This window comes from Rhinolophus sinicus, chromosome 7 (genome assembly GCF_057876585.1).
Source record: "Rhinolophus sinicus isolate RSI-liver-muscle chromosome 7, RSI-T2T, whole genome shotgun sequence".
NCBI classification, from domain to species: domain Eukaryota; kingdom Metazoa; phylum Chordata; class Mammalia; order Chiroptera; family Rhinolophidae; genus Rhinolophus; species Rhinolophus sinicus.
Genome location: NC_142507.1, coordinates 52,796,792 through 52,819,190, shown reverse-complemented (window position 1 = coordinate 52,819,190; position 22,399 = coordinate 52,796,792). Strand labels below are relative to the sequence as shown.

General features: G+C 58.5%; 2 protein-coding genes across 3 annotated transcripts in view; one reads left to right on the top strand and one right to left on the bottom strand.

Annotated features, from left to right (window-relative positions):
* Positions 1–22,399, bottom strand: part of LOC109451576 (uncharacterized) — a 115,361-nt gene that overhangs the window by 80,506 nt on the left and 12,456 nt on the right. The window contains exon 2 of one of the 2 annotated variants that reach the window (XR_012491873.2): positions 1,870–1,970. The exons of the other annotated variant lie outside the window; for it this stretch is intronic. The gene's annotated coding sequence lies outside the window, so the exon portion shown is untranslated. The remainder of the gene's footprint in view (positions 1–1,869; positions 1,971–22,399) is intronic. 2 annotated transcript variants of the gene reach the window in all.
* On the top strand, positions 348–21,833 carry RORC (RAR related orphan receptor C). The gene is made up of 11 exons (XM_019739894.3): positions 348–481; positions 2,566–2,595; positions 12,967–13,052; positions 13,375–13,516; positions 14,680–15,189; positions 15,402–15,523; positions 16,412–16,544; positions 16,691–16,798; positions 16,980–17,090; positions 18,225–18,334; positions 21,153–21,833. Exons 1-11 carry the CDS (start codon positions 442–444, stop codon positions 21,312–21,314), a joined length of 1,554 nt encoding a protein of 517 aa, XP_019595453.2. The 5' UTR covers positions 348–441; the 3' UTR covers positions 21,315–21,833.

Genomic DNA, 22,399 nt, shown 5'->3' with positions numbered 1-22,399 from the left:
TCTGAAGTCACAAAGACCTGGGTTCAAATCACAGCTGGATCACATCCTGTCCTGTGCAAGTCCGTGGGTAAGTGTTGCCCTCTCTGAGCGTCACTTAGCTCAGGGGTAAAATGGGAGACATTATGCCTGCCTCATGGTGGGTGTTGCGAGGATGGATTTATGTCAAGTGCCCAGCAAAGGGCCCAGAACACGGTAGGTGATCAATAAATGTTAGTCCCCTTCCCTTCACTTATCCTGTTTTTCCTCAAGGCCTCAAACTCTGTTCCTTCTGGCTCTCCCCTTGTCCCCTCCTGGTGCCAGGACGCTCTGCCAGCCACTCCTTTCCCCTGCCTGCTGACGGACCAGGTGCTCCCTCCCTCCACCCTCCTCCCTCCCCTGGGCCCTGCTCCCTGCCCTCCTGGGCGGCCAGGGCGGCAAGGACGGCACCCAGAGAGTTGCCCCATGGACAGGGCCCCACAGAGACACCACCGAGCCTCGCAGGGTAAGAGGCCCTACTGCCCTGCAGGCAGGTGGAAGGGACTGCCAGGCAGTTCAGAGGAGAGGGAGAGATGGCACTGGTCAGGAAGTGAGGAGGGGAGGAGTGCAGAGAGCAGAGGAGCGAGATGGATGGGCAGGGGGAAAGCACACTGCTGAGGCAGGACAAGTCTGACGGAAACAAGGAGAAACAGGAGGAGGGGCCAGGGACATGCCAGCGGAGAACTAGGGAAGGAGGAGACATCGGAAACACATGGAGGGGAGAGACAGGGAGAGCTGAGGGAGGAGACAGGTGGGGAAGGCGGGAGGAGCAAGGCAGGGAAGCAAGAACAAGGGAAGGGTCAGAATGTAAGCAAGTGTCCGCGCTGCCTGGGGGAGGCGGACACACTGTACTGTGTACTGAGTCCCCTGAGACAGCGCAGCTGGCTGGGACCCCAGGCAGCAGTGGCTGGAAGGCTGGCCACTCCACCTTCTATTCATTCACCTGTCCTGCCTTTGAGGATGACAGACAAGGGTGGGGGAGGAAGCAAGCTGCCCATGCCCAGTAGCCTGGCACCTTCCTCCCACTGGCCCAGAGGTATGGAGTTTCGTTTCTGCAGAGAACGTGGGGCACCCGCGCAGGGCAGCGGGAGTGGGGGGGCAGAGGGTCAGGTAGTCTTGGCCCCACCGATGCTCTAACTCAGAGACCCTCTCAGAGCAGATCCCCAGGCCACAGGCTTGAGCACAGCGGGAAAGCCAGAGTGCCAGAGCTGCCAGGCTCCAGGCCACACGGTGCAGGAAGAACTACACTGCCTGGCACGTGAGGGGGCACATTCGCCCCCCACCCCCCCAGGACTGTTCTGAGGTGCAAAGCTGGAGGCCAGAGAGCTGGTGCCACGTCAGGGAGGAAGCTGGGCGGGGCCAGCCAGGCTCAGCAGGGGAGGCGGGAGTGCCGGCTGGAGCCACGCCCCCTCGGGGCAGTCCTACCCCCAGCCCCACCCCGGCAGAGCCAGTGCGGCAAGTCCACTCCCCCCACCAGCCTGCCGGTGGGAGCACACCGGGCAGAGGGACAGTGTGGGTGGTGCGTGGTGCGTGGTGGCCAGGATTGGACAGCAGACGGGAAAAATAACAGGAGAACACATACAGAGGTTAGGGAAACTATAGGGGCCTGAAGCAGGGCTGCTGGGTTTTCTGGGACAAACGACTGGCCCTGTGTCCCAGGAGGAACTGCTGCATGGATGTAGGAAACGGACCAAGGTCTGGCGGGGGAAAGCTCTGTAGGGGCCCCCTGGGTAAGAGTTGAATAAATGCCAACCACACAATCCAACGACACCCGACATGCTCTAGCTGAGGCTTTCCCCTCAGCAGCTGCCCCTCTGGCCGGCTGTGCCTCCCTACTCAGGCCAGGCGACTCACCTGTGCTCCCTCCTGCCTGCTCTCCGCCTGGATGGACGGATGTACATGGACAGATGCCACGCAGCCTTCCTGTGCGGGCTGGTGGGCCGGGCAGCCAGGGCCTGTGGAAGCAGAGGGGGGTCTGTGCTTGCAGCTCCCCCTCTTCCTCCAAACACCCCCTCACCCTGCTCTCAACCCCCACACCTCTGGGACTCCCAGGTGCTTTCAGGCACAAATAAGCAATGAAGAGGTTGAACTCCCACCGAGCGTTAACTCTGACTGGTGAATATTTATTGTGCGCCTCTGATGGGCCAGGCGTATGGAAGGTTCTGGGGATCCAAGGGGGGAACAAACAAAACAGACACGGTCTCTGCCTCCATCGGGCCTGCCATCTAGCAGGAAAACACCGTTCCCGGGAAAGGAAGAGTGGGAATCCAAAACTTGAGGGATGAGGAAAAGTTGGCTTGGGGGTGGGGGCAGTCCCAGCAGCCCTGAGGAGCCTGGCACTTCTGAGGACCTGGGAGAGAGCCAGTGCGACTGAGGGCAGAGAACCAAGGAGAGAAGGGTGCTGTGGAGGGTGTTCCCACCTTCTCCTCAGATGCCAGGTTCCACTGGGAAGGAATGGGGTGGGGGAGGAGGCCTGTGAGCAGGGGGAGTGTCTCTCGGTCCCCCACGGACTTCAGCTGTTGGCCCTGACTCCCTCTCTTCTCCTTACAGAGCTGCTGGCTGCAAAGAAGACCCACACCTGTGAGTAGAGGGTTGGGGCAAGAACTGTTGCTGGGGTGTGGAGAGGTGGCCCAGAATCCAGCCAGGACTGTGGGAGGTTCACGGAAAAGAAAGGCATGTAGGTTGCACAGAGATGGAGACACCAGGCAGAGGTGGCTGGGCCTGAAGAGAGGATGGGGAGATGGGGAAAGGAGGGGGCGTGAAGAAACCTCAAGATCAGGGAACATGGCAAGGAAAGAAGGGCACAATTAAAAGGAAGCTGTGGGGAAAGCAGGGGAGAGGTGCTGGACAGAGGCACAGGAGATGCAAGGGGTGGGGCCGGGAGGGAGGCAGGGTGGCCGGCAGCAGGCTTTGTGTGGGCAGAGCCAGGTTTGGTGGTTAACACGTCCTGAGGTGTGAACCCGCCTGGGGCCAGGCTGTGCAGGTCTGGAGAGCAGGAAAGCCTTCGTCTCTGTAGGGAGCACCATGGACGGGGCACTCTGGGTCCTGGGCTGCTGGAAGACTAAGGCTACTGCATGTGAGAAGGGGCTGGAGCTCAGGAAGGACTGCCCAGTGGCTACTGGGGAGGAAGCATCCCCTGGAAAGGCCTGTCAGCACATCAGATGTACCCTCCGCGTTCGTGGGAGAACCACATTTCACCCCAGGAAATACACCCACTCCACCTCAGGCCCCGAGCTTATATCCATCAGAGGCATGCATGCCCTTCACAGCCTGAGGGCACTCCGAGAAGGGCTCCAAGAGCAGGGGTCCCTGCAGTGATGACAACTCGGGCAGGAGGGGCTGCCACCAGGGCCTTCCAGGGAGAGCTCACTGCTGCCCCTCCCACAGCCCAGAGAACCTGCAGCCTCCCTGTTCCCAGCAGAGAAATCACAGAGGTGGGCAGACAGGGGCTGGGAGGCCGTCCAGGATGCTGCCTCCCCCCGTGGGGGCTTGCTTTGCTCAGCACAATCCTGACGGTGCCTCGCCTGCCCCCCCTCCCACCCCAGCCACAGGGCCCCACGGAAATGCTGAGCAGGGCCCTAGGAGGAAAGCGGGTCAAGGAGTGACGCGGGAGCTGCGTGAGTGAGCGGGGGAGGGGAGCCAGGGACCATATGTGGGTGGGGGGTGAAGGGGGACTTTTGGAGCAGCTGGAACTGGAAAAGGCTAAACTCCATTCCTACCCTTAACCCCTCACCACAGAAACCTCGGCCAGGACCATACCCCCTTATGCCCTTCCCAACCCCCACCCCCACGCCATGAGCGTCCTCCCGAGAACCCTGGCTGGCAGCCCCTCCCACAGTCCCCTGCCCAGCTCCTGAGAGCCTAGGAAGGCCCGCAGGGAACAGCTTGTACCAGGCTGAGGAGCCGCTAGAGTCCCGGCAAAATCAGAGATCTTGTAGGAGTTTGACTGAAGAAGCCAGAAAGGATTAATGCTCCCCCAAATTGAGAGGCCCTGAAACACAAGCTCCCAGAAGGGACCCCCAGACCGAGAGGGTCCCTGACTACTAAGGGGCCCTGACCAGGGAACCCCCAGTGTGAGGTACTCCACCGAGCAGGTGTGAGGCTTAGAGGGCCTCCGACGTGGATCGCTCTCTCAGAAGAGCCCCTAGGCCAACAACTCTACAGACAGACTCCCACGCCAGGAGCCCTCCCAGGCTGAGACAACGTCAAGAGCAGACTTGAACCAGAGAAACCCTCCCATTCCTCAAATGGAACCGGGGCCAAACTGCCTGAGTTTGAATCCTGACTCCACCACTTACCAGCTGTGTGACCTTGGGCAAGTTAGTTAACCTCTCTGTGTCTCACGTCCCTCATCTTTGAGATGGGGATAACGGAACCTACCTCATAAAGTATTTTGTGAGGATTAACTAATCCACAGGAAATATTAAGAACCACTTCTGGCACACAGTAAGCATCATTATCACCATCAACACAGCATCATCGATCTGCATTCTAATTGCAGCACTTTCACTCCTGAGGCCGTTTCTGCGGGACAAACCGCCTCCTGCAGCTAGTGGGCATTTGTCTGAGGATTGTTACAGCTACGATGATCATTTATTCCCTAGCCCAGGGCATACACAGTGTCCGAAGGTGGGGGGTGGGGCAGCCTCCCAGACTGTGCCTCACAGGGCACGGCTCTTGGCAGTCCACAGGGTCTCCGGTGACACATGCCACCGACCTGGGCGGACATCCTGTGACTTACCTCTAGAAACATCCCTGTCCCTGGAGTCACCTGGCAAAGAGGGTCAGGCTCGGGGGTCCTCAGGGGAGGGGGAGTAGGAAACTGGCTCCATTCTGGCTCCTCAGCCAGAACCACCCTGTCAGGTGGAAACAGCTTTTACGCCTGTGGCTGTCGCATGTGGTTTTGGAATTTTCCAACGCCCCCTGTGATTGGCTGCCCCGCCCCTCACACCCTGCCCCAGGCCCAGATTGGCCACGTGGGGAGCCTGTCATCTTACCCGCTGCACCCCAGGGAGGGTGGGGGGGTGGAGTGGGGGGGTTGTCACTCGGCCACCTGTGTGGTGCGAGCTTAAACCCCCCTGCCCAGAAGCATTGGGGGAGAGCTGGGTGCAGAGCTGTGGGCTGACGCTCTGCTCAGAGTGCCTCGCCCCCAACCCTGCTGCCACCTGCGCCCAATCTCGGGACCACCTCCCTCTGAGGACAGGGAGCCAAGGCAGCAAAGCCCCAGCTCAGCCATGAGAAGTAAGTGAATGGGGCCACCTGGGAGGGGGGCAAGCCTGGGGCCCATTGTCACCCCAGGCCCTCTGGAAAGGAGGGGTATCCTGGGAACAGAGTGAGCAAAGCAGGGTGCTCTTCCCTGGCAGGGTGTCCTAGTCAAGGCCCACGTCTGTGGGCAGCGGGGCAGCGTAGCTGGGGTGTCAGGATATCAGGCACTGCTCTGAGAGTAGCTGGGGTGTCTGGCTGCTCAAGCTCTGCTCTGAGAGCGGCAGCGGCGATAGGAAAGGGACTCCTCCGCCATGAGTTTTGGAAAGAATCTGTGAGGGTATCTGAGGTGCCCCCTCATTTTACAAGAAGACTGAGACTCAGAGAGGCCAAGCGCTTCCCCCCACATCACACAGCTGTAGTAGATGGAGGTTGGTGACTAACAGGTGGCCTGAACTCGCTCTCCTGGCTCCCACTGCAGACTTGCCCTCTGTACCTCTAAGCTGCCTGCAAGCGGGGTGGGAAAGGAGGCCAGAGGAGCTGCCGTGCCTGGGGCAGCAGGACAGTGAGCGTCCAGCGAGGTCAGCAGGCAGAGGGGGTCCGAACCCCAGTATCCAAGCCTCAGAGCCACCACACTTCCTGCCCAGCCCAGGGACGCAAGGAATGAGTGAAATCGGGGATGCCGTGTGGGTGTGTGTGTGTGTCCCCAGGTTCAGTCACCCATTTGATGAGGGAGACCAGGCAGTAGAGATGGGAGCAGAGAACTTTCAGCTTCACCCCCTTCCTGGCTTGGAGCCACAGGCCAGCAGCTGGGGGGCAGATGTCTGGGGTCTCGGCACCTCCTGGCCTAGCAAGGGTGGACAAATCCACCAGCCCCCGTGTTCACGGAGGGAAGCCAGAGAGCCTCTTAGAGCACAGGGCAGACAGGAAAAGAGAAGCCTGGTACCCGTGTCCTGACGCAGCCCCGGCCTCTACCTGGGGTCTTCCCACAAGACACAGAAGGGAGGCCATCTTGGGTCCTGGAAAGACCCATGGGCCGAGAGTCTAAAGACCAGGTTCTGGTGCCACCTCTGTCACTGACTAGCCTTGTGGTCTTAGGCAAGTCATTGGGCCATGGTCTCCTCACCTGCAAAACAAGGGAGCTGAGCTGAAAAACAAAACCAACTTGGGACAAGCTCCTAGTTCTGCGGGCCCAGGACCCAGAAGACAGCCCTGGTCTTGAGTCAGGGACCCCCACAGGGAGGGAAAAGCACTCAGCTTTCCCAGGGGGTAGACGGTGAGGAGGAAAGAGCTTCATGTCCACGTGTGGGATGGAGAAGCCAGTGCAGCAGCAAACCCATCTTCCCAGAAATCAGCAAATCCGCCCTGGGAAGCAATGACTGGGTGCGCTTCAGAGGCTGGCAGAAGGGCAGGAGTCTCCAACATAGGATGCTACCCCCCACAGCTCCATCCAGGCTGGTAGGAAGGAGACGGGGTCTCCTCCAACATGGGACTCGGTGTCACTGGCCCTTCTCACTTGGACATCTCTGGGACCTCACAGCCCCAGCTGATCTGACTGCCCCCTCCCCACCGTGAGTGCCAGGTACCACCACGCCCTCTAACCACAACTGGGGCAACTCAGAGCACTGGGGGCTTGGGACTGTGACACACCCAAAGGGCAAGGAGCAGAAACAGACCAAGAAATAGAAAGAGACGCAGAGACCCAGCTCAGAGGACGGAGATCTATGAAACACACGGAAGCGAGTAATGTCTGGATGGATATAAATGGAGAAAGGCCAGGAAAGCCAAAACTTTGATTGCGATGTGAAGCCAGAGACAGAAGTGGAGAGGATGGAGAGGCATACAGACCAGGGAGAGATGGAACGGAGAACAGACTGGCAATGGAGGGGAGACCCTGGGCACTGCCAGGGCCTAGGAAGACGGAAAGTGAGAGAGAGGCATGGGTTTCACGGAGGTGCAGGTTCCCTGCCATGGTGACTGCTGCTAAGTAGAGAGGAAGTGCCCATGAGCCAGCCGGAGAGCGGGAGGCCCACTCATGTCACCGTGAGGCCACCCCCAGTGTGGAGTCAATAGGCAGAAAGCCCTGGTAGTGGGCCTGGATGCGGAGGTGGGGGGACGAGGGGTACAGGTCGCAGGCGTGTCTTAGCTGTGCCCGATCTTTCTCAAGTCTGGTCATGCCAACCAGGAGCAGTGGGCCAGAAAGAAGTCCCCACCCTGAGAGTCCAGGGCCACCCGAGGACTTTACAGAGGGCCCCTCCTTCCTTGCATCCCTCCTCACCCCTCCTTTGCCTCTCTTCCCCTTCCTAAGGGAATCCCCAACACCCCCAGCCAGGGCTCTAGAGATTGGAGTGGCCCAGCCAGTGCCATCACAATGAGACATGGGTGGTGTGTTGTCACCCCTTCCAGGGGCGCCTTCCCCCTGCCCTGCCTCTGTGCCTCTGACTCAAAGGGGGAGCAGGGACTTTCCCCTACTGAGAGCTCTCCAGGGAAGGCAGCCCTGGGGTCTCCTGTTCTCCATGGCCAGGCCACTCCCGCTGCTGCAACACTGCCCCTTTCCTGGGACTTTGTGCTCAGAAAGGACGGAAATGTCTATATGGGGGGAGGCTGGTAACAGGGCAGGGCCTGGGGGCCAAAGCCAGAGCCTCTGGAGCAGCAGAGGCCTCTGGGAAAGAGAAACAGCCCTGGAGGCAGGGAAGGTGGCTGACGGTGCCAGCCGGGTTCCCACTCTTCAGCTTCCTCCTGCTGATTCACCCCCTCCCCCATCCACAGGTTGTTTTCACTCAATTCTTTTGTTTCCCCTCCTCTACTCCAGTCCCAGACTGCGGGGGTGGCGGGGGCACCAGGAGGGGGTTTCAGGTGGCTGGTTGTCTCTGATAACTGTTCAAAACCCCAGACTCTCCCTCGCCCACCTGAGTTTTAGCTTCGCTACTTTCTCAGCCCTGGGATCTGGGTATATCAGCAGAAAATGCTCGCCATGGGTTGGGAGGAGTGCTCACCAGGTAGAACGACACCCCTCCTGGCGCCCCCCCCAGCCCCCCTTTACCCTGCGGTGCAGCCACCACCATGGTTTCCAGCTTTGCAGAAGCTGCGGGAACTGAGAGCTGAGAAAGGAGGGAGGCTGGCGACAGACTGGGTACACGGGGGACTCCTGGCCAGAGCTGTGGTCTCTGTGGGGAAAGGGACCGAGACTCGACTGATGGGAGGGGGGCGCCTAAGCTAAGAAAAGAGACGCACCCCCCTTTCCCACTCACTCCTTCATTTCTGCGGAGAGGACTGCTGAGGTGCAAGCAAGCCAGTCCACACCCCAAAGCCGCTGCAGTTTTCCAGGGGGGGTCCCAAGTCAGGAGCTCCATTAGGGCTGTCCCACCTTGGCCTTCAAGCCTGCCCCTGAGACGTGGGCAAGGGCGGGCGGGGGCTGGCACCTCAGAGCAAGAGCCGGGGCAGAGGGAACAGGGTCTCTGGGTCTTTACACTAGACTCGCGTCCTGGCTTGAATTCTGTTCCTACCCCACCTGCCTCATTTCACACTTTCCCCTTCTGCCAGTAAATAACCTTGTCCCCTGTTCCATTCTCCTCAGTGCATTGGGACAGCCAATCCTTGTAGGGTATACAGCTTAATGGTTGCAGACACTGGCTCTCCAGTTAGAGACCTGGCTTCAAGTGCTGGCTGTGCCACTTCTGGCTGTATAACCTCAGCCAAGCCATGTACTCTTGCTCCTGGACTCAGTTTTCTCATCTGTAAAATGGGGACGATACTAGTACCTACTTGACAGGGTTTATGTGATCACTCAATGAAAGCTGTGTCTAGAACCTGGCACAGAGTTAGAATTCTGCCAACGCTTATGCCTGCCATTATGATTCCTCTTTAATCGGTATCCATTGGAGAAAAGGGGAGAGAAAGAAAAGAGAGGGAAGGCCCAGCTCTAGACTGACAGAACACAGGGAGCAGAGGAGCGCCGGGGTTCCTCTGTCTGCATCCATGCTCCACCAGGGCTGGGGGTGGTGCTGGGGTTTGACGAGAGAGATCCCCCGGGGCTGCAGCCCCCGCTTTGCGTCTACCACTTCCTCTCTGTGGCACAGGGCACCTGGACAGGGCCCAGGGCTGGCTTCCTAGGGTGGCACAGGGCCAGCTCTGGATGCATTCAATCAGCGATATCAATGAATCTCGCAGCTGTGAGAAGGGTGAGATTAGAGGAGGCAGGGAGCACAGACCAGGTTGTCTCTACTGGTTTGCCCCACGTAGGATGCGCTCACAGGAAGCTCCCTGGCCATCCTTCAATGTCCAAAGCGACCCAGGAGAGACTCACTTTCTTTTCCCAGTACTGCATCAGAATGACATTTTTTAGAGGTCACACTGGATGGTGGAGAAGACACCAGAATGAGCTGGGGAAGAGACCAGCAGCGCCACCCTCATCCCCCAGTAGGAGCAGCCTGGCAAAAAAAAGCAGAAAGAGGGAGGAAATGCTTGCTCCTCGGAAGTATAGTTTGAGACCCAGCCAGCTTGGGCACCAAACAGGAGCTTGTTCAAATGCAGAATCTAGGCCCCCCTGAGACGTCCCTCTGGATCGGGGACCTGCATATTAACAAGGTCCCCGGGCAGGCGGTCGTGTTTGAGATACAAAGGGCTAGAGTTGTCAGGTCACTGGATGGTTTCAGGAGATGGCGTGTGCAGGTGGGGGCATTTCTCTCTCCTATGGGCCCTGGGAGGGAGTGGCAGTGAAATACACAGACCTTCCCAAAGCAGCAGCGGGCACGGGCAGGGCGAGCTGCTGTGGGAGCTGTGCTGCAGGGCTGGCCTAGAGGTGCCTGACCTTTGCTTGGCTCCAGTTCCTGGCACCGTCAGGCCCTTAGATGGTAAGTTCCTGGCAGGCAAGGCTCCCGGGAAACAGTTTGAGTAATCCTGTGATTACTCAGCTCCCCCTCCCCAACCTGGGTTCCCAGCATGGGCTGCGGCAAAGGGGTGAGTTTAGAAGGTGAGGTATCTGACCGACCAAGGTGCTTTTCAGCTCCCGCTCCCCCACCGCCACCTCTGCCAGTCCCCTTCCCGTCCTCTCCCCCCGCCCCCCCACAGACACACACACACACACACACACACACACACACACACACACTCATGCACGGGGCTTTCTCTTTGAGGTTTTGGGTAAATGGCATGAAGGGGACACAGGTGGCAGGGGAAGGAGGAAGGAGTGGGACCAGAGGGTCTGACAGCACTGACAGGCCCAGGGCTTGGGCCTGGGCCAGGACGTGGGTGGGTTTTTCTGTGTTTCTTTGGCTGTCTGTCCATCCCTGGGTCTAAGTCTGTTCATGGACCATGTGCCTCTGTGTCCCCGGGTAACTCTGCCTTGGACTACGGTTGAGGGCATGGTGGAGCGGCTGGCCTGGTGGCTGGGTCCAAACCCTGATGTCCCCCACACGTATTTGTGAAGGGGGCCCTTGGCTGGCCACACCATCCCCTGAGAAGGCAAAGGTCTTGGTGACTCCGTTGTGAGTTCCTCGGGCCAGGGCCTGCAGTGGGTCAGGCATGGGTCAGGGCGACGTGTCTGGGTCACCATGTGGTCGGCACACACACACACAAGCACGGATGTGGCTCCGGGAGAAGGGAACAGGCAGGGAGGCCTGTGGTCGACGGCTGGGCTGGAGCCCGAGTTCCCACTGTGGCTTGGCCTAGTCTCCCTCCCGCTTACTTTTTTGGGTGACCCATGTTGGTTTCTCCCCTCTGGGCTGACGGCCGCTGAGGAGAGAGAGACCACTGCGCTGGGGGGAGGTGCTGAGGCAACGGCAGACGGCAGACTCGACGGGCGCAAGCCTGTCCCTCGGCCTCTGGTGCCCACTGGCCTCCTTGCCCTCAGCCCCGCTCAGCAGTAACTGACCTACAAGCACTTCGCTGGAGCACAGCCCTCTCCACAGGTCGTGCTCTTGAACTACAGTCCCCCTGGGACAGGCGATGTCATTTTCATCCTGATTTTACCGACAAGGGGACTGAGGCCTAGAGAAGTGGAGGGACTTGACAGACAGGTGCCCCCACCTTTTCTGCCCGTTTTCCAGGTCCCCAACCCCCTCCTGTCCTCTTTTCCCCTCCATGCATTCCACCCTGCTCTGGATTTACTAGGAAGCATCTGAAAAGCTCACTTTCCATCACGTTCCAGACAACCAGGTGCCCTGTCCCCCTGGAGAAGGCAGCAGCTTACTCTGATTAAGCTCGAGGCTGGCCTGAGAGGAAGATGGTTCAAGAATGATGGAGCTGATCTTTCAGGCAGTGGTGGGCAAGCCATGGCCATCCTCCCACCTCACGTGGGCAGGCCCGACATGGTCCCAGGGCCCCGGCCTGGGGCAGGCGAGCTCCCAGGACACTCCAGGGAGCAGCGTCAGAGAGGAGAGGGGCCTCAGTTCCAGACCTTTCCTGGCCTGCTCCGCCCCACCTCCCCCCTCGGAGGGGAGGCAGCAGGTCAGCGATGGCAGAGCAAAGGCCCACATGCCTGCGGGTGACGGTGACGGGAACACCTGAAATAGCAGGGTTCCGGCTCTGCCCAGCTCCCCTTCAAAGATGGGCTGGCGGGGGGCCAAATGCTGGTCCCTGAAACTCACAGCAGAGAGGTGTGGGCATGGACGAGAGCTGGCGAAGTAGAGGAAATGGACCTGGGGCCAGCAGCAAACCACAGCAAAGGGAGGGGGGGCAGGCACAGCTTACAGCGACCTCAGTGGGCAGCAGGGCATCCTAATGCCCAGTGAACAAACACTAACACACAAATATGCACATGTGCACGCTGGCTCCAGCAGACATGCGCCTTGGCTCACAACTCACGTGTACCTTCCATGTGTATATACACACACACACTCACACACGCATACCCCCTGATGTGTGCACCCCAAAAGCCATGTACACAGAACCGCGTAACGGAAAGCTCAGGTAACCTGGGCTGTAGCGCCAGCTCTGAGGCAAACCAGCTGTGTGAACCTGGGCCAACCAGCCGTCTCATCTGGCCTCTTCCCTCGCGTACAGAGAAGGGAAAGTTGAATGAGACGGTCTGGAGACCCAGTGTTAACGTTGAGGATTGCGCACATACCATTGCACGCAGGGGCCCTCGTGCGCACGTAAGCATCCTCACTCATCCGTGCCTGGACAACACTGCTCCGGGGCCCGGGGCTGCCTAGGAGCCGTGTCTCATTCTCTCCCTGGCTCTCAGGCATCCAGCAGAGCTGGCTTGTTGAGCCCCACTCTCCTGGGGTCTCCTCCATACCCTGTCTGGACCCCACTCTGTGGACCCTGCTCCCTCTGCCCTTCCCGGAGCCTTCACTGCCCAGCTGAAGATGGCTGGCATCCCTACCTGGCCCCCAGGTGCCCCCTGCCTGGTACACCACATCTTTCCTCTGTGCCCCAGTGGGGGAGGGGGCACAGAGGAAGCCCCCAGCGCGGGAAGGCCCCTGGGCGGGAAGCAGGTGTTGTGAAGCAGCCAGGACTCCTAGGTCCCCAGGCGGGAGGGAGGCAACTGGAGCTTTACAACTTGGAGGGCTCAGCAGGTGGCCTCTGCGCAGCTGCTTTCTCTGCCCCCAGAGAGCTGGTACAAGCCAGGCCACCCCACAGAACAAAAAAACGGCTTCCACAGACACTTTGCTGAGCAGTACTTGGCACCTGGCTTCTTCCGTATGGCCAGAGGGGACGGCAAGCTGCACTGGCGGTGGGGGTGGGGGGAAGCTCGCGTCTCTGTACCCATGACCCCGGGCTGACCTCCTGCTCTTTCTCTTCCAGCACAAATTGAAGTGATCCCTTGCAAAATCTGCGGGGACAAGTCGTCTGGGATCCACTACGGGGTCATCACCTGCGAGGGGTGCAAGGTGAGCGCACACACACACACTCTCCTGGACACGAGGACAGGGGCTCAGTGGCCTCCGACTCCATGGTGGTAGGGCTCCTGCGGCAGGAGGCTGGGGCCTTACCTGGAGGTCCCTGTGCACACAGCGGCCTTGTCAGGAGCCACCGAAGTGACTGCAGGACAAACTGCAATTATGCTAAGAAATGGAGGACAGAAAACTGACCGGTGGTGGGATCTGGGAAAGCTGGGGTCTGGGAGAGCTTGTGGCCTGGGGCGCTCGGCCCCGGGGACCGAGCTGGCCTGGCCGGGATGGGCAGCCTGGTCTCTCTGCCTGCCGTCCCCAGGGCTTCTTCCGCCGGAGCCAGAATTGTAACGTGGCCTACTCCTGCACCCGTCAGCAGAACTGTCCCATCGACCGCACGAGCCGGAACCGATGCCAGCACTGCCGCCTGCAGAAATGCCTGGCACTGGGCATGTCCCGAGACGGTGAGGCCAGCGGGCGGCAGCCCCCCGCGCTCCCCCTGCTGTGCTGCACAAACGCCCTTCCCCTCTGGAGCTCTGCTCGCCCTGGCTTCCTCCCACAGGCTGTCTCTTCTCCTGTCCACTGTGCTGCTGGGCAGAGTGCCCTCATCAGACCTCTTCACAGCCCACAACCTGGGGCTGTGCTGGAACCACCCTCCTTTTCCCAAGGGCCCCCACTCTGCATTTCCTTCTTCTCCTCAGGATGGAGGGGCCTCCCTCTGCTCCCCTCCAGCCCCCAAACCATCCAGGTTCCACACCTTTCCTTCCTGCCCATTGCTGCAGTCCCAGTCTGTCTTCCTCCCTAGCCCCCCACTCCCAGCCCCGACAGCAATGGAGCCAGAGGCGGCCTGAGAACAACCCAGAGACGGTGGCAGTGGGGAGGGCTGCCGCTCCTGGTGCCCTTCTCCACACTCCACCTTCCTCACCCACCACCTCCTCGCGCCCCCCACCCCCACTCCCACCACAGAGGGAGCCCAGGGCAGGGCTGGGGGAGGCAGGGTGGTGAGGAGCAGAAGCAGCCCGTCAGCACTTTTCAGCACCCAAAATAACAAAGTGAAAGGAAACACGCAGGGGTGCAAGGGGCAGGCGGGGCGAGGGGCTGTGCCCCCACACCTGGGAGGGGTGGGGGGAGTGAAAAGCAGGAAAGAGAGAACAGAAGAGGATGTTCAGAAAGAAGCCACCAGCCTGGGTTGGGCTGTGGTGAGTATGTAGGTCACCAGGGAGCCTGCAGGCCTGACCACAGGGAGCCCTGAGTGCTCGGCTCTCCTCTTCCTCTGACCCTCCTAGACAGGCGAGGTGACCCCAATACAGCTTCAACCCCCTCCTCAACCACCCCCAGCCCCAATATCTGGAGGCCAGAATCCTCAGTCCAGACTCACTGCTTGAATTCTGCCACGATTAGAAGTTGGTTTGGAGCTGGGCGAGTGTGTGCGCAAGACCAAAAGGCCCGGGCCGCACAGAGCAAACGAGAGAGCGAGGTGGGGAGGGGTCTTGAACAAAAGTCCCCCCAGCGAGGTTGGGGTCAGCTATTCAGGGAGCAGCCAGTGAATCCCGTAATGCTCCAAATGCCTCCCGACTGCCTTGTACGCTGTCCTCCTGCCTCAAAAACCCATCCCGACCTCTTTCAGCTGTCAAGTTTGGCCGCATGTCCAAGAAGCAAAGGGACAGCCTGCACGCTGAGGTGCAAAAACAGCTACAGCAGCAGCGGGAGCAGCGGGAGCAAGTGGCCAGGACCCCTCCCACTGGGGGCCAAGGGGCAGACCCCCGCCCCTGCACCCTGGGGCTCCCAGATGGGCAGCTGCCCCTGGGCTCCTCACCTGACCTGCCCGAGGCCTCCGCCTGTCCCCCTGGTCTCCTGAGAGCCCCGGGCTCCGGGCCCTCCTACTCCCACAGCTTGGCCAAATCTGGGCTCAACGGGGCCTCATACCACCTCGAATACAGCCCGGAGCGGGGCAAGGCTGAGGGCAGAGAGGGCTGCTACAGCACGGGCGGCCAGCTGACCCCTGACACGTGTGGACTTCATTTTGAGCACCCCAGACAACCCGGGCTGGGGGAACCAGGGCAGGGCCCGGATAGCTACTGCAGCCCCAGTTTCCGCAGCACCCCAGAGGCACCCTATGCCTCCCTGACGGATATTGGTGAGCAGCTGGGGAGGCCGGCAGGGTGGGAAGCTGAGAAAGGGGCTTCCCAGAGCGGGGCCGAGTGGGCACCCCATGTCCCCAAACATGAGTCTCAGGGAGTTTAGGGGTCGAGGACAAGGGGTCGAGGACGAGGCCGAGTGGGGGGAGGCCCAGCAGAGGGCTGCCCTTCGTACGGCACGGTAGGAGCCATGCCTTCCCCTCGGCCCCAGAGCACCTGCTGCAGAACGTGTGCAAATCCTACCGGGAGACGTGTCAGCTGCGCCTGGAGGACCTGCTGCGGCTTCGCTGCAGCCTCTTCTCCCGGGAGGAGGTGGCCAGCTACCAGAGGAAGGTGAGGCCAGGGGGCCTGCTGGGAGGGAGGCCATCCCGCCCCCAGGGGCACCCAGAGATGGCTACCTGCACACCCTGTGGGCTGGGGTAAGGCAGGCGTCAAAGGGAGACACGTGTGTGCGCCTGCTTTGAAGGCCGGGGGCGTGGCTACACCCCAGCAGACGGAGGACAGCTCGCCCGAGCCCCCGCCTGGAAACACTGTCGCGGGCTCGCCTCCTCCCCCTCCAGCACCCCATCGTGGTGCCCTGTCCTCCTGCTCTATCAGCCATGGCTATAGGTGGCGTCGTGATTACCGTTTGTCAGACACCCCTGCTCTCCCAGGCACGGTGCTAAACGCGCTACATCAATTATCCCTGATCTTCACAACCCCCCACCCCCCAGTGAGGCCGCCATGTGTTGCTGTCTTTAATGGGACCAGGACACTGAGCTCAGAGAGGTGAATAGGCTCATTCCGGGAGCCAAAGGCCACGCGTGTCCATCGAGCTCCAAAGCTTACGCTCTCGCTTCCAGCACTCTGACAACACCGCTGTAGAACACTCGTTTGGCACGGAGCTTTTGCTTCTCTAGGTTATTAAGACCTTCGGGTGTGTCCTTTTGGGGAGGGGCATTCAGTATGTCTTTCTCACCTCAACAAGACACAAACGCTTTGAGGGTAAAGCTTCTGAGCCATTTTTATTCTCCCCCAAGAGCTCCGTGGGTGCCAGCGGCCGGTGGGTGCTCAGTACAAGCGACCCAGTGACAGGAATGGCCCTGGAGTGTGGCCGCGTGCTGAGAATAGGCTAACACACCCGTGTTGAGAACGTGGGGTTCAGAACCTACTCCCAGGGGCTTGGGGCAGTGGCCAGGGGGTCATCAAGAGGCTACAGTGGGACCCCCTCCTTCCCTACAGTCCGTGTGGGAGATGTGGGAACGCTGTGCCCACCGCCTCACCGAGGCCATCCAGTACGTGGTGGAGTTCGCCAAGAGGCTCTCGGGCTTCATGGAGCTCTGCCAGAACGACCAGATCGTGCTCCTCAAAGCAGGTGCCCAAGGAGGGTGGGCAGGCCTGCAGGGAGCGGGCACAGAGCGTGGAATGGCGCAGGGCCGCGTGGAGGGAGGCGGTGGCGCTGAGGAAACCACAACGCTGGGGCACAGAGACGGATGCCGGGCTTTTCTCCCCACCCCCCAGGAGCCATGGAAGTGGTGCTGGTGAGGATGTGCCGGGCCTACAATGCCGAGAACCACACGGTCTTTTTTGAGGGCAAATACGGTGGCGTGGAGCTGTTCCGAGCCTTGGGTGAGGGGCAGGGGAAACGAGATCGACGAGTTTAATGTCCACCTCATCTGCAGCTTCAAGACCCAGGGCGCCCTCTTTTCCAGGCAGATTGCCCCCTTCGCGCCAAACACCAAGAGGGCGGGTGCCCGTGGGCTCGGAGGCCCCCCTCACCTTGCTCACTCTCTCATTTCCACGCCATCAGGCTGCAGCGAGCTCATCAGTTCCATCTTTGACTTCTCCCGCTCTCTGAGTGCCTTGCGCTTTTCCGAGGATGAGATTGCCCTCTACACAGCCCTTGTCCTCATCAATGCCAGTGAGTGTCCCTGGGCTTGGGTAAGGGACATTCAGCTGGTGGGGGTGCCACAGATACTGAAGCAACTGGACCTTCAGGTGTGATGAAACCTGAGCGATGGCTCTAAAGAGCGCACAAGCCCTTTACAGACCAATATCGCTGTGTAACAAAAGGAGTTCAAATGAAGACTCAGAGGAGCCGGAGAGAGGAAGTGGGCAGCACAGTGGGACTGGAGAGGTGGGGAGATGTGAGGCTGAGGGGAAGTGAAGGCTGATGTGAGGCTGTCCCGAGAGAAAGGGGTCTGCGTGTGCATCCACGTCGTCAGTCATTCCGTTGTGGCCGCACCCTGCAATCACCCGGGGAGCTTTACAAACCATTGCCAGCAACCTGAGGTTATTGATCTGGGGTGCGGCCTCAGCACCACCATTTTTAACAGCCTCCCGCAGGTGATCGTAAAACTAATTTTAAGGCCGCTGGCCGTCATGGCAGGACTCCGGATATCCGCCCCACTACAATGGAGTGGGCAGGGCTGCATGCTCAGGGAACCTGGGGAAATGGGTCAGCAACTAACCTGAGTCTGCACACCAAAATGACCAGCTTCTGGCTCTGCCGACGAGCAGAGACCTACACATGTCCGTTAAAGTGGAAATAAAGATTTAAAAGATGGCTTCAGGCTCTTTTGTGGAGCCCAGGCCAAAAGTGGTTTGTCCGTGGAGGTTACTTAGCTACAGGCTGCTGCAGAGGCGCTGCCGCTGGCCTGCGTCTCCGTCTGAGGTCATCCTTGGCCAGGGGGCAGGCGGCTGTCTTCCCATCTCTCTCTCTCTTTCTCTTTTTTTTCCCCACGGCAAGACTCCTAGTGCCTAGCTTTGGGTGGACTATGTGAACTATTAGGGTGCCAGGGAGAAGGCAGCTTGGGGGCGGGAGACTGGAAGCTCTCATCCCTTTTGTCTCCCCAGTTTTCCTTGTAGACAGCGAGCCAAACCCAACACCCCAGAGCTTACCGTTATCAAACCAGCACGCACACGCACACACAAGCACACACACGCATGCACACACAAGCAGGGAGACCTCATCTAGCACAGATGCCCACCCTTTGGTGGAAGTTGTTGTCCATGTTTTCTCTCGTTCTCACTGTGGTCCCATCCCCTCCTTCAGGCCGCCCGGGGCTCCAGGAGAAAAGGAAAGTAGAGCAGCTGCAGTACAATCTGGAGCTGGCCTTTCATCACCATCTCTGCAAGACTCATCGCCAAGGCATCCTGGCAAAGGTAGGCGCGGTCCCTGGGGTAGCAGAGGCCAGGCCCCACGCCAGAGCTGTGATAGCTGGGCTGGTGAGGCCTGGGGCCTCAGGGTACAGAGGCGCCAGTGCCGTATTGCATTAGGGAGCTTGCGCGAGCACAGGAACTGAGGGAACAGGCAGTCGCTTCTGTGTGCGTAAAGATGGAAAGTTAGAGAGCGTGCAATTGGGAGGGGCCCCTAGGGAACAATTCAGTTTAATAGAGCCGACACTAACCCAGCACCTCCTGTACAAGGCACCGTGGAATGGAAAGATACAGAGACGCATCCTTGCTCCCACCTAGAGTCTTCCATCTGGAATGAAGGAGAGACTCGCGTACCAGTAGCTCTAACACACGTAGACTGTGAGCCATAATAACGCCAGTAGCACAGTGTTGTCACAGACATGCCCTCGCATCCTCGGGCAGCTCAGTCAGTAGGACAGATGTTAATATCTTCCTGTAGTAATAAGGAGACTTAAGTGACGTATCCAAGTTTCTATGATTGGTAAGGGATAAATGCCAAGATTTAATCCCAGTTCTGTTTCCACTATATTCCTGACAACATTACTTCGATAAGAGGTATTGGGGACATGTTAGAAAAGTAATTTGGGGGTAAAAGCAGTGAATCCCAAGTGCTTCCTAAAGAAGGTGGCACTTAAACTAGGCCATGAAATGAGTAAGATTTTAATAGACATTCATGGGGGTGGGGCAGGCATTTCAGGCTTAGAGAAAAATATGAGTGAAAATAAGGAGGCAAACAGTGCATGTATGGAGAACATAGTTCAGGGACATTTTGACTAAAGTGTAAAGATCAGGATAGATTGATGGGGGCAGTGAAGTAGCAGAAGGCAAGCTGGAAAATTAGGTCAGGGAGCAAATCAGAGAGGACGTTCAATGACATATTAAAGAGTAAAGGTTTTATTTCTAGGCAATAGAGAGCCCCAAGGGTTAGAGGAATGATATCATCAGAGCTATTATTTAGGCAATTTAATTTGGAGCCAGTGTAAAGGAACCACTTATGTAAGCACTCAGGCAATGGGCCCTTGCTGTGTGCCAGGCACAGTGCTAGGTGCCAAGGACACAGCAAGACTTAAAAACAGTCTCTGCCAGTAAAGAACTTCAAGTCTGGGAGGAGAGATTAGGAGGAGAGAGAGAGACTGGAACGGGGAGAGCAGGTGGGAAGCAAATCCGGTGAGGTCCGCCTTCAGAATACATCACCTCCCCACTGTCATCATACATCCACCCCACCCCGCAGCCATCGGTTCTCACTTGGACAGTTAGAGAGGCCTCCTGATTGGGTGCTGGCCCCAGCCTTGTCTGCCTTACAGCAGCCACACGGCACTATTCTCAGCCCTCCGACAGCTGCCCATCATGCTGAGAAGCAAATCTAGGGCCTGTATTGTGGCCCACGGGCCCCTGACTTCTTTTCTAACCTCATCTCCTTTCCCTGGCCTCTCAGCCACCCATTCCAGCAACACCGGCCCCCTTGGTCTTCCCTGAACACATTTCACACCGTTGCGTCTCTGGGCTTTTGTGTCTGCTGTTCCAGCTGCTGGAAGGTTCTTCCCCCAGTTTTCCAAATGGCTTGCTCATCCCTTCACTCTGGAGAGGTTTTCCCCGACCACCCCATACAAAAAGCCCTCGACCCCTCACCCTGCTTTAATGTTCTTTAAAGAAATCCCCTGACATATTATATATCTGTTTATTTTCTGGCTCCCTCACTAGAATGTGCATTTGATAAAGGTAGATATTTTATTTTATTCACTGATATATCACCACAGCCCTTCCCTGTGCCTAGCTGAGTAAGTTCTCAACAGATATTGAAGGAAGGAGAGAGGGAGGGAGGGAGGGAGGGGAGGAGGGAAGAAGGGGAGTGGAGGGGAGGAAGATATTGCAATAGGCCAAAGAAACAAAGTAAAGGAAGAGAAATGAGAAAAGGATGATTTCTAGAGCTACCATGCTACCCGCTCTTCCCTGACCGCCCCTTTCCTGGGAGACTGAGCTGGGGAGAAAGTGGGGGTGGCTGGTGAGAGGTGTTATTAAGCCTCACTTGGTTATTCCGGCAACCCCAGGAGATAAATGGCTTTCTCAGCCTTTCTCCAGGGAGGTCTCCCTGCCTTTGTCTCCTGGTGGGTCTCTGGGCCTTTGTCACTGACCCTCTGGCTGAGTGCTGGCGGTTTTGGGCACCGGCTTGGAAATTGTTTAGTTCAAACAGTTATTGAGCATTTGCCATGGGGTGGGGGGAACCCTACCCAAGGAGTTTAAACCTAGGGTGGGAAGGCAGACAAAGTGGGTCATTTTCCTAAAATGGGGCTTAAGTGCTACACAGAGGGAAGGCCCCAGGAAGGACCCTTAATCGAGGGGGTAGTAAGGGAAATATTCTTGGAGGAAGTGACACTTGAAGGTAAGACTTAGCCAAGCAAACAAGAATCGGAAAGGCATTCCAGGTGACGGGAACATCATCGTCAAAGGCAAAGAGGCATGTGACAGAATAGCACCCAGAGAGTCACAACATTTCACTATTTTAAGAGCATCCAGTGTGGGTTAGCGCCCAGAATGGCGTTCATGTGGGGAGAAGCAGAAACATGACTGGGGGCTCCACCCAGAAAACCACCAGGCCCACACCCGTTCTCCGGGTCTCCACGTGCCTGACACACAGCTCCCCCTCCCAGTGGGGTCTGGCTGCCCCACGACTGCCAAGTACATAGAGAGAAAGCAAGAAGGTTACCGTAGCCCAGGAAGGACAAGAGGATTTCGTTGCTCTGGGGAGAATGGTACTGACCTTCCTTCCCCGTTACCCCATCTGCAGCTGCCGCCCAAGGGGAAGCTTCGGAGCCTGTGCAGCCAGCACGTGGAAAAGCTTCAATCCTTCCAGCATCTCCACCCCATTGTGGTCCAAGCTGCTTTCCCCCCACTCTACAAGGAGCTCTTCAGCACTGAAATCGAGTCACCTGACGGACTGTCCGAGTGACCTGGAAGAGGGACTCCTTTCCCTTCCCCTCCCCAGCCTGCTGGCCCACCTCCCTGGGCGCCCTCCCACCCTCAGCCTTTTCCTTTCTCATGCCTCCTGGAGCGTGGTCCCTGCCTATTCTTTTGCGAGTGACCACGTGTGGAGACTGGTTTTCTGCCCAGGGCCTGCCTGGCAGTGGGCCGAGAGCCAGAGGGTGGGGATGAAGGAATACCATCTCCAGCCTGAGCTTTGCTCTGTCGCCTTCCCCATGCCCCTTCACCCAGCTTCTGGGAGGCCTGAGGTGGTGGGTGGGGGGTGATATAAGGACCTCTACGAGGACCAAGGTGTCCTCAGGACAGCAGGGGGATCCAGGACACCCTGGATGAACAGAACTCAACTCTGGGCTCAGAAGCAAAGACTAGGCCTTTGAAATACCTCATTGCTTTTCCCGGTGGGCTTCGGCTGGGGAGAAGCGTCAAGCTCAGAGACTGGCGGCTGGTGCCCAGAAGGACCTGTATATAACATGAGTCTGGATCTTAAGATTTCCCGCCTCCCTCCTTTTTCCCAGCTCAGCAAGGAAATGGATGGGCAGCCTGCCCTTTTCCTGGGGTCTAACAAGCAAAAACTGCGTACGTGGGTGATCAGGGGCTGGGGATACTATTCGAATGAGGTTTGGATATAGGATGGGGTACGATGAAAGCAGGCGCACCACAGACAGAGAGGGTTAGAACTCAGGCCTCTTACATGCACTTTAAAAATAGACTTTTAGGGATTAGCGCAAATCTGAGCAGAGACACAGGTCCACACACAGGTGAAACACTCAGCCAGCAACCACTATGCAGCTCTAGCGACACATTTAATCTGACCCAATCTCTGTCTCCCTCAGAGGAGCTTAGTGGCCTCAGGAAGAGCGCCAGTCCTGAGGGACCCCAAGACCATTTTCGGGGCGCCCCGTCCTGGGTGCTCCAAACTCTATCCCAGCCCAGCTGCATCCGACCACAAGAAACCTCAAGAGCACAGAGAGGGCTGGACAGCGGTCAGTCAGAAGACCAAGGACCGGCTCCCGGAGGACTGTGCGGGCCTTGCCCCCCAGCCCCGCTCTCGTC